At 33.8% G+C, this 12236-nt stretch overlaps 2 protein-coding genes across 2 annotated transcripts in view; one reads left to right on the forward strand and one right to left on the reverse strand.

Moving 5' to 3' along the window:
- Hacd2 (3-hydroxyacyl-CoA dehydratase 2) overlaps window positions 1-12236 on the forward strand; it is a 148118-nt gene that overhangs the window by 86555 nt on the left and 49327 nt on the right. The window lies entirely within an intron of this gene.
- The window catches only part of LOC145334813 (protein RCC2 homolog), a 73879-nt gene that overhangs the window by 60304 nt on the left and 1339 nt on the right, over window positions 1-12236 (reverse strand). Inside the window, exons 3-7 of the mRNA XM_080180435.1 lie at window positions 11481-11561; window positions 11052-11141; window positions 10543-10636; window positions 2556-2656; window positions 1333-1401 (exon numbers count right to left, since the gene is read on the reverse strand). Of these exons, the coding sequence (XP_080036561.1) occupies window positions 1333-1401; window positions 2556-2656; window positions 10543-10636; window positions 11052-11141; window positions 11481-11561 (435 nt within the window). The remainder of the gene's footprint in view (window positions 1-1332; window positions 1402-2555; window positions 2657-10542; window positions 10637-11051; window positions 11142-11480; window positions 11562-12236) is intronic.

Below are 12236 nucleotides of genomic sequence, written 5' to 3' on the forward strand. Positions count from 1 at the left end.
GCAGGGGGGTGACTTCTAAATCAGAAGTTAGTTTATAAGCATAAAAGCTTAAGTTTAAGAAATCATCTCTGTTGGTCAAATGGTTCCTGAGAAAATTAAGGTTAGGTTCATTTTTAGGGTTTTTTTGAGCCCCGGAGGGCTAGGGGTTGGCGGCAGGGGGTTGACTTCTAAACTAGAAGTTAGTTTATAAGCATAAAAGCTTAAGTTTAAGAAATCATCTCTGTTGGTCAAATGGTTCCTGAGAAAATTAAGGTTAGGTTCATTTTTAGAGTTTTTTTGAGCCCCGGAGGGCTAGGGGTTGGTGGCAGGGGGGTGACTTCTAAATCAGAAGTTAGTTTATAAGCATAAAAGCTTAAGTTTAAGAAATCATCTCTTTTGGTCAAATGGTTCCTGAGAAAATTAATGTTAGGTTCATTTTTAGGGGGATTTTGAGCCCCGGGGGGCTAGGGGGGGGGGGGGTTACCCAAAAAATTATTAAAAATCCGTGAAGTACTAACCAAAAGTAAACTTTTATCCCAAATAACCTATAGTCTAACTTTAATACCTAGCCCAATAATCACGGAGTAAGCGAAAGTGTCAAAACTTCCCCCCCCCCCCCCCTTAGTGACACAATCAAAAAGATTTCATCCAATTATCTCTAAAACTAAGGGAGTAGCATACTTTATTTAAGATATACCTTCATAAAGTCCCCCCGCAGGATTGCTTGTAAGGGGAAAAATTTTTGAAAAAAATAACATGGTCTCAAATGATTCCAAATTGCCTAATTCGGCGAGAAATGCAATAAAAAAATTTTTTTGGTGGCGGCGGAAAATGGCGGAGGGCGGCGGGAGCGGCGGTCCCGCCGCCGTTTTTTTTTAAAGATACCAATAGTTGGGGTAATTAGTGACCCAGCCCAAAAGATTTCATCCAATTATCTCTAAAACTAAGGGAGTAGCACCCAAAATAAAATTGCTGGTATGTCGTGTGACGAGTCACCACATTTCCCCCCCCCCCCCCTTTATTTTATCTTATATCGCTGATTTTCAAAGACACAATACAAAATCTGGACAGGGTCATGCCATGTTAGGAAAGGTGTTGCATATATCTTTTACTTTCATATAATAATGTATCTTGAAAAGAGGAAAAATTGGACTCTAATAAAAAATTTAGATTTTTTTTTACATTAGATGTAGTACCTATAGGACTAAGATTATGTACCAATTTTCAAGAATCTAGCTCAATATTTAAACCATTTTGCTCACTGTTTAAGTTCAGATGTCATTACGCACCCCCAAACTGGCATCTAAAGTTACTTTTTAACACTCTCAATCGTTGGTGTAAAATCCTAAATACCTGAGATCCGAAAGTCCAGACAACACCTTCAACATCCAGGAGCATACTGAAGTCCATTCCAGCGGATATCTAAACAAAAACTAATTCAAATCTGAAATATCAAAAAAAATTCATAGTACAAAAAGGTTAGATATCTTATTGGAAAGCTTTGAAATGGTAAAAATAAAGGGTTTAAAGCCCAGAACATAACAAAAAATCATTAATATCAACACCTTCAAGAATAACCTTTATACCCTTTCTAGCTATTCTTCTAAAAACCTTTATGTTTCTCCAATGAAACTTCTATCAAATAATATAGGTGTATAATTACGGGTTTTATAGATTCTATAAATAGATTTATGCCTTATCTTTCACATAACTGCTCAAATAGTTCATTTGAGTCCAATAAAAACACATTAATTTGACTTTTTCCAGATTTAGACAAAGAATAAATTTATTTTGAATATTTCTAAAATAACTTTATCTGAATTAAGCAAAAATACCGCGGGGTGTTCTTTTAAAGGTGGCTTTACTGGGCAATTAATGTGGGCAAAGTCGACCCCCCCAACGCTAATTTTCAATTTAGTTTAAGATTTTTACGGGGGAGAAGGAGTTGGTATCCTCCACCAAAATAGTTATAAACCTTCCCAGGATCTATGTGAAGCCAAACTGTAAAGAAGAACCTTTAGCCATTAGCGAATCCTTCATTACACAGAGAAAGACAGACATTCTATTACTTTTATTTAAGGATTAGCAAGATTTTAATATGCATCTTGATAACTGAAGGACCACTGTAGATTATTACCTCCCCCCCCCCCATTTTCAATTTAGTTTTTAGAAGAAAAAGTATTTTTTTTTTTTTTTGGGGGGGGGCAGGGGTGTCTATTCTGCACAAGGTTGATTTTTTCCCCCAGCTGCAATTTTTAAATTTTTTTCCCTCCTAGTTTTTTTTCCATCAAGGAAGGGGATAAAATGGAAAAATATTTTCAAAACTCTTTATTTTATTCATATTATCCCACTCCCAAAGAGGGAAGAAAAATAGAGAAAAATGCTTTCAGTTCTCTTAATTTTTTTCATTTTTTCCCCCCCAACAATATATTTTTATTTTATTAACCCCCCCTCCACCCCTCAGCAGGGTCAAATTTGCAGAATATACACCCCGAGGGGGAAGGGGGGAGGTTAAGGGAAAATTTCTCTTGGGTTATGGTAGGGGGGTGGATGGTACCCTTGACAAAAATATGTACCTTGATAACAGGAGGACCACTGTAGTTGATTGGTGTGGGTTCCAACACTTCCTTCACAGAACTCTGCTCAAGCTCCTCCTTTCTTCCCTTGGCCACTTCAACTGAAATAAAACTTTCTTTAAAAACATTCAGGTTATATAAAGTAACTAGCGGCTTCGCCTCCAGCCTCTAGGAGCTTTGCATAACATAAATTTTATCTTTCTAATACTGTTTTTTACTTATAACACATAACCTTTACGGATTTCACCAGAAACCTACCCATTTCTTAATCAAAATTCGGCATTATCCTCTTAGAAACTTTTTTTTCAATTTTGTGCACCCCCCACCCCCCCCCCCCCCCGACTACCGACGAACAACTATTTTAGGTTAGGTTAGGTTTTAGGCTAGGGAGCCGAACGCTGCGGCTAGGCAGGCAAGGGGGCCGAGCGCTGCGGCTAGGCAGGCTAGGGAGCCGAGCGCTGCGGCCAGAGTTCATAGTTCTCTGTCGAGGGGGAGGGGGGGGGGGTGGGTACTCAAATTATCAATATTAAAAAAAATATTATTTCTAAGAGGATAATACCCAAAATTCAATAAAAGTACCCAAAATATTTGAGCCAACGATGAGATTACGTGGTTATAAAACTTTGGGTACCAGTATAATTTACAGTCCAGTTAAGAATTATTGTTCCTATCCCCGCTGTGTATGATGCTGTATGTCCGTGTCTGAAGAAATTTAGTAGAATTAAATTAATGTCATGTGTGATAAAGCCTCATGAGAGACAAATTATAAATGGCAGGTATCTCTCTATCTCTCTGTCTCTATCTTTCCCTCTACCTATTTCTCATTTCTCTCTTTGTCTCATCTTTCTCTCCAATATATCATAATCAGGGATTTTAAGGGATCATTAAAAACCATTAACAAGAAAGGAAAAAGTAGGTTGCGGGTAAAATCCGTAAAGGTTGTGTGTGTTTAAAGTTGAAAACAGTAGTAGAACGATAAAAATTTATATTAACTTTTTAAATTAAAAAAAATTGTTGTCTATAGTTCTTTTCAATAAGAAATACACATATTTAGTTAATGTTATTGTTCTACTACTATTTTTAAGCCTTAAAACACACACTTTTACGGATTATACCCGCAACCTACCTTTCCCTTTGTGAAAATTTCATTGACGCATCTAAAGATTAAAATAATTGGTTGAAAAGATTGGACACTGTCAGTTTGAACCAACCAATAAAATTGAAATCAAACGAATGACAAAACGTCTTTATGAAACTTTGGGTACCAAAATGATTTAGTCCTTATTTCCTGCTAAGACTTGAGTAAAAGTAAGTGTTTATAAAAAGTAACCAATTATTAGGAAATAGAATATAAATAAAATATTTAAAATATTGTAAATCAACGAAAATTTATTTAATTGGTAGATTCTTTGGTTAAAATTAACGCTATTTAACAGCCCATCTTAAAAATTTCGCAACACTTTGTAGGTACACCAATGAGATAGATTAAAAATTTTGGGATCTAGTGCACTTCACGGTAAAATGTTCCTGATAACGATTATATAAAATAATCTATAAACTTCAATGGCTGCTAGCTGCAAAACGGCTGAATGTGCATGACATACCCGCACACAAAAAGGTCTATAATTAATCTGGAATAGCCAAGATCCAATGATGCATAGAAAAAAGCTTCACTAAAGAAAAACACGTAAAATAAGACTTTTTCGCGCATTTATGTTCACTGCGATATACCTGTGCATTATGGAGTAATGACCAAATTATTTGTAAGTCTTCTTTTGTTGGATAAAATTTTTTTTTTTTTAAGCATAATCTATACGTTACACCGTTGTTAAAGTTCTTAGAATTTTTGGAGATAATAGTCACCAGGAACGTTTTACCGTATTCTGCACCTGATCCAAAATTTTCTCTTAGTGTAGGTATATTTGTTGTTAATTTACCATGCTAATCTTACTAATTACACTTGACAAGTAATTCTATATTTGATATTTATACAAGACAATTAGTAAAATTATGGCATAACTTCACATGTTGAAAATGGTCTTACGGACTTTATGGTAACGCCTCTATGTTGCTACTATTTGTTAATTGTATTATCTGTTTTAAGAATCATTATTTAACATAAATAGGACAATTCTTACATTCCTAAATTAACTATCAGAGCTTTACCGATAAGGACTGACTAACAGACCCTTATTGTAGAAAAGCCTTGCTTTTAAAGTAATCATAATCTTTTAAAGCTGTAAAATACTTTGTTGAATTCAAAAGTACATTAAGTAAACATCAATCATAATATTTTATGTGTTTGTAGAGTTGCTACGCTTACAACATTGAAACAATCGTGGCTGGATTAAGTTAAATTAAACGATATTAAAGTAAATTTTGGTTTACATAAGTTGAACTGTCTTTTTGTTATGTAACTTTTTTTTTAAATTCACAATAAAAAGTCGAGTGAAGTTCACATAACAAAGAATAGTTATTTATCGCATCGTATTATAGATAGCTTTCCGTGGATGATAAAAAATAAAAAATTATAAGATCAAACCAGTTATGTTAGACTCGATGGGCCGGGCTAACAAAACTGGCTCACATGAATTTAACTATTTTTTAATATAATACTCGTTGTAAATTTCTGTAATACGATGCTTTACATAATTTTTCAGAGTGGCTGAGAACCGGTTCTAATCTAGCTGACATCAATCGAATACGAAGCCATACTGGAAATATAATCCTAGCTGTGATTGAAAAGGTACATAATCCTTTTTACAAGGGAACAAAGAGAAAGATTACACAATATTTACGATTTAACTAATGAACTTTTTAGGATTGGTAAAGTTAAGGAGAGGAGCCCCGCAGGGTCTGAGCTCCTAGGGGTGGTCTAATATCCTCATGAAAATTTGTACCTATTGAAGCTGTTTTTTTTATGTAACCCTAAGGGGTGTATATCAACCACCTTTAATTTTGCCAGGTGGCATGTACATTGTACACCCCCCCTTACATACGCCTGTAAATAGAAACTTCAGGTAAATTTTTGAAATATTTAAAATAATCATTGACATGTTAAATAGTTAAAAAATATAAATTTTTTTATTCCTATTCTTATCCGTTTATAAGAATTATTTTACCCATCCCTTATTTTATATAATAAAATAAAATTGTAACTCGACAAAAAGTTTTCATTTAACATTTCTCAACTTATTCCTGTTGAAATAAAATTATCATCTCAATAGGAACAATTGAAAAAGTCTTCTCGTATAAAATATTAATATATTAGAGTAAAAAATAGAAGGGGAAGGGGTTAAAACACTGTATATCCCAACCAGAGGACCCAGTGCCGATTTTCAATTGGGTCTTTGAAAATCAACCAATATCGTCGGGAATATTAACACAGCCAAGTTGCTACAAAAGATCAGAAAGCAATTTGCTAGCAGACAAAAAGGTCCCCAATTCAGAAAAATGGTTGCCTGGTTATACATCTATATTTATACATTTATCCTTATACTAAAGTAACAGGATGTTTGTCTGTTTGTCTGTAACGAAGGATCTCGCTACCCGCTGAACCGATCGGGTTCTCCTTAACAGGAGCGTAGCCGCTAGTTGTTGATATAATACAGAGAGATGTAAATGTTATAAACAATGTCAAATTGTCCAAAGGTTGCTCAGAAACAATAATAGTTATTTCTCGCATCGTATTATAAACGGCTTTCCGCGGATATAGAATGTACAATTATGAGATTAAAACTAGTTTTTTTAGTCCCGAGGTGCCGAAGGCACCGGCTAAAAAACTGGTTTTAATCTTGTGATTGTACATTTTTATATTCGTAGAAAGCTGGATATAATACGATGCTAGACATAGTTTTTTTTCGTATAAATGAGAACCGGTTCCTATCCACCGGATTCGAATGAATACGATAAATGAAAATATTAGGTAATTACAGAGTTATCTAGACTAACGACTTCGCCATTAGAGGCCTCTAGGAAAACATAAGGAAGGTAGGACATGGTAAAGTCGACCCTCCGTTATACATTTTTTTTGAAGGGGGAAGGTTTTGAATGACGATTTCTCTTGGAAGGGCGAAGGTACACTTTTCTAAAATTAGGGATGGCAATCCGTCAAATTTTTGGGTCGGATTCGGATTATTACAAAAATCCGCCGAAGAAAAAAAACCGGAATGCGGATTCTTGATTTTTTTGCGGATTGCGATTTTTCGGATAGTGGATTGCGGATTCTACCAATATTTTTAAAGGTCTTTTTAAACCTTAAAAACTATTAACCCCTACTTTACCTAACCTAACCCAAAATAAGCATGAAAAGCTAGTGAAAATAAAATATAAAAAAAAATTGATGTTACCCACCATTTTACTTGTAGTTAAGAAACAATAAAATACCTTTACAATAAAAATTAACAATCCGAATCCGCAATTTCAATTGTGGATCGCGGATTCGGATTGTGAACCCTACCTACAATAGTATAAAACTTTTCCGGACCTATAAGAAGCTTTACTAAACCATATCATTCTAGCGGCTAGGCCTTAAGCTAGAATAACATGCATCCTTATAATTTTATAAAAAGATAAGTAGAAAAATTTCGACCATAAAGAAAACACGTTTTACTCATCTAGTACACAATAAATTTACAATTATATAAATAAGTTTTTAAAAGAACTAATCAAAGAAAAATCTATTTAACTTCAAAATTAGTTCTAATCTAAGTATTTATGAAAAAAAAGTTATGTAAAATTCAGTCAAAAATAAGAAAATCAAATTCCAGTATGGCTCCGAATCCAATTCGTATCCGCAGATTTGAAACCGGTTTTGAGCCAGACTGAAAAATATTTCCAGTAAATGTCTGTTTGTCTGTTGTTTAGGATCACGCTAACCGCTGGACCGATATTGTATTCCTTTCAGCGCAGTAAAGCTTTAAACTGGTCCAGGAAAGTTTTTGAACTTAAAATTTTATAATTTTAGTAGAATTTTTTTACCCTTGCATAATGAATCGTCCCTGTACGTAAAAAAATCTTATCAAATTTTTTTAGCCCGTGCTCTCGGCATTTCGGGGCTAAAAAACTGGTTTTTATCTCATTGTACGTTTTTATATCCGCGGAAAGATGCTTATAATACGATGCGAGAGAGAACTATTCTTTAATTAAGCATTCACGTTTTATGAAAACAACAACTAATAATTCTAGAAAGCGGAGAATATTAAATCCTAAATTTTAAATGTAAAGCTAAATACAAATCATTAAGGATTAGGATGACGGTATGACTTAGTATGACTTCGAAACCGATTAATATCCACTGGATTAGAACCTCAGCCATACTGAAAAATAAGCATTGTATTATAGACATTTTCCACTAATATACGAATTAAAAACATAACAATAATACCAGTTTTGCAACGACGGGTTTTCGGCCCCTCAAGAGTAACAAAGCTGGTTTTAATTTCGCATTTTAGTATTTAGGAAAGCTGTCTATAATGCGAGGCGATAAGTAACCATCAACAAATTCCTGTATAACATCCATGGTCTAGTTGGTCATAGAAAACAGAAAGGGGTAGTTTCACGAAAGGCATTTGAACTTAATTTAGTGAACCGCATATTTTTTCCTGGTTAATTGGTTAAACTACATTTATATGGCATATATTTGAAAGAATTTCAATTTTTTACCACGTAGTTTTTAAAATATCAAGACTTGAAAATCTTTTCAAATTGCATATATCACAAAAAGACGATTTTCAAGTCTTGATATTTTCAAAACTACGTGGTAAAAAAATTTAAATTCTTTTAAATATATGCCATATAAATATAGTTTAACCCATTAACTAGCAAAAAATACGCGGTTCACTAAATTAAGTTAAAATGCATTTCATGAAACTATCCCTTTAGAGTATACATACATACATACAGACATAGGGTAAGAGTAGCTACCCAACAAAAATGTAAGCAATTCAAGGATGACACCATTCTTAAAAAGCGAAGCTCAAAAACGGTAGGACAAACGAACATTGACTAAAAAAGAATAATATGCTTTTCTTATAACATTGTATCTTGTTGTAATAGTAATCAGTTTTCCAAAAATCGGACAAACGGACTTTCTGGTAACGATTATAGAGTTGCAGGGGCGTCCTAGCTTTTTAGTTTGGGGGGGTAAAAAATTTTTAGGGGGGGGGGGTAAAATGGCGCGCGAAGCGCGTCGCAAATTTTTTTTACCCCCCCAAAAATTTTTACCCCGGGGATAAAATTTGCTTGGGGGGGGGGGGGGGTAATTACCCCCCCCTGAAATCTGTTGGCAGGGGAAAATTTAGTTTACCCCCCCCCCCCCAAAATTTACCCCCGGGGTAAAATTGTTTTTTGGGGGGGGTTAATTTAAATTTTATTAAATATATAGTATTAATAATGTATTTACCCCCCCAAAATTGTTTTGGGGGGGGGTAAATACACCCTCCTAAATGGTTGGGGGTGCCTACGGCACCCACAGGGTAGGGGTAAATTTTAAATGGGGGGGGGGGGGGGGGGGTAAATGAAAAAATTTTTGCACCCCCAAAATCGTTTGGGGGGGTAATCGCCCCATTACCCCCCCGCCCTTGGACGCCTATGTAGAGTTGCTACACTTTCTAATTCATTCCTAACAAATATAGGAATCATCATTCAAAGATTTAATTTTAGGACAATTCTAACATGTCTAAATAAGCAAAAAGAGCTAACCGTTACGGACAATTGTTATAGAAAAGCTTCGCTTTTAAATATTAAGAAAACTATTTATCTTGGTAAGTTATGTAAAAAATCTGTCAATAAAAAATTAATATTTTCCATGATCACGTTCATAAATAATATTAGGTAGGTATGATATAATATTTTATAATTTATAAAATATTTTTGATAAAATATGAAAAGTTATCTAATTTAGTTGTTTTTGAAGTCGTAGGTAGCAATGAAATATTTTTGTGTTACATAAAATTAATTTTAGAAATTTTTATTCATTTAGTTGTGATCCCAATGATGATAAGACAAAATTGCCCCTTTTGTTGTAGTTTATAACTATTAGTTATAACGTTTGGACACTCAACTTAATGAATTTTTAAATAAATATACTAAAAATGTAATTTCTATTTCAACAAACATAGTCCTTATAAAAAAAACCTTCTAAGAGTCAATTTTCTAGCCAACAATAACCTTAACCTTTTTTTAGCTTTAATTTGTTCTAATAACCGCAGTACTGCATATTTGTTAATGTTATTTTGTACGACTGTTAAGTACATATTTTAAGCTGGAAGATATTATTCTTGTTATGTTATAAATTATTCTTTGTTTAAAAAAGTATTAAAAGGATTTTTAGTTTAATAAAGTACATTTTTTTTAAAGTTACGTAAGTATTTTTTCCATTTACATAAAAGCGATTTTCCTCAAAACACACAGTCAAGCTAGCATACCCCCCCCCCCCCTTAAAGGATGTTTTTTTGTGTTTGAGTTTAGGTCAGGTTATATGAGATTATTTTGGGTACAGAGTAGCCATTCAGGATTAGGACACAACACTAAAAGAAAAAAAACAAAAAAAAAAGGAGAAGGGGGGCTGTGCCCGCTGAGAACTTTGAGTGTAAGTACAGATACAAAATATACTATTTTCAAGATATGTAGGTATAAAACTAACGATTCTTGTCTAAAAGTTCTAGGTAATTATAATGTAACATTTTTACCAACTTAAATCTAAAATTGAAATAGAAAAAGTGATCTGCTTAACCAAAAAATCGCGAATAGGTGTAGGTATATATATATAAGCATGCCCCTTTCACTTTTTAAAAGAATATAAAAAACTAAAATATTTTCTCTCTCATGCTTAATTTTATCTCATTTTGTGCTCTACGTTGGATCATGTCTCTAACATATATAAAATTTCTTGTGCATTAAAATTAAAAATCTATAAAAATTATAAACAATATATCTATGTGTAAATATTCTGATCGTATCATTGTGTTTTAATATGTTGACTTACCTGTCTTCGACTTCATTTCTCCCTGAGCACACTGACCGTCAGTATTGTCACCACAGGCCAACACGTCACCACGAGATGTCAACATCAGAGAATGCTGAAATAAGCAGGGATACAGGGATGGAACAATGGGCAATTAATTCAATTTTACAGTTCTAAATAAAAAATGCGCTAATCCTCAAAGTCCAAGAAAGATGTCACTGATAAAGTTTTTGATTGAACTTAGAATAATGTAAAAGTAGGTATTAAGCAACTTATATGTAAGATTGCCTAATGTTAAACAAATATTGATAGGTAGCTTTCCGCGGATATTAAAATGAAAAATTTTAAGATTAAAACCATTGTTTGTTTGCTGGGAATAATTTTAAGATTTTTGTATTTTTGTAATATTCGTGAAAAATTTGTCTGTAATAAAATGCTATACATGATTTTTCAGTATGGCTTAGAACCGGTTCTAATCCAGCGAATATTAATCGGTTTCGAAGCCATAATACAAAAGTATGTATTCTTACCTTTTTGCTGACGGCAAGAGCAACAATGATATGGCCCGTAGGACCTGTTCCTGGGATCTTAGTGGGGATACGGCGGTGCTTCTTATCACCCTAAACAGATTCGTATTTATACGCCTTTGCGTAGTTTTTTTTTGTACATTTCTTAAAATAGAATACTTAAAATAACAAGGGTAGATAAAAAAATATACAGTGATAGTTGCTTTGACCCTTGCCTTTAAGGAAGGCTGTAAAGGTCAGGGAAATAGTCTAAAACCAGACCAAGACATTAAAAACGCTTCCCTGAAAAAGTTCAACACATTCGGACCCTTATTTTAGAGATATTTAGCTTCCAACAAAAAAAACGAGGGTTTAATTTTTTTTAATAATAAAAAAATATGAAAAATATGAAAATCTTTTACAAGATTTGAGATTGATAGGAACAACTCTTACCTGACCAAGCTGACCGTATTCATTGTTGCCCCAAGACCAAGCTGTGCCTTCCTCATCTATAACAATCACGTGACAAGCGTCCTAAAAATAACGTCCATATAGCGCAGCTACTGAAAAAAAACCTTAGAAAACCGTACAATAAAATTACTATTAATAGATAATATGTATTAACTTTAATCTTTAAGAGAAAACAGGCTCTCTGTCTGTCTGTACCAAAAGATCTCGCTAACCGTAGAACCTTAAGTTTCTGCTTTTCAGTGTAGATTTTCATAGGTCGTGGGAAGTAAAGTTTTATAACTTTTTTGGGAAGGGTACTACCACCCTCAAAATTACCACCCAGAATTTTTAAATTTTCTTTTTAAACTATAGTAAAAGGGGGGGGGGGGGTGACTTCCCAATCCCACTCAAGGGCTCCTAAATGACCTTAGGGGCATAGCCGCTTGTATTTAATACAAGAACTCATTATGGAGTTTCATTTGCCTTAAAGAATCATTAATAATATTGACTGCATTTCGATTCAAATAACATTTTCTTAACATGCAACATCAAGATAAAATTTTGTTTGTTATTGCTGCGCTACTTCTGAACATATTTGTTCTCGATATATTATCATGGACAGACATTGTGATCGACCTGATTACTGCTGACATGCCTAAATCTGACATCCTTGAAACTGACCTGATTACTGCTGACATGCCTAACCCTGACATCCTTGAAACTGACCTGATTACTGTTACATGCCTAACTCTAACATCC

This window comes from Acartia tonsa, chromosome 12, assembly GCF_053477335.1.
Source record: "Acartia tonsa isolate MP-2025a chromosome 12, ASM5347733v1, whole genome shotgun sequence".
In the NCBI taxonomy this organism is placed as follows: Eukaryota; Metazoa; Arthropoda; class Copepoda; order Calanoida; family Acartiidae; genus Acartia; species Acartia tonsa.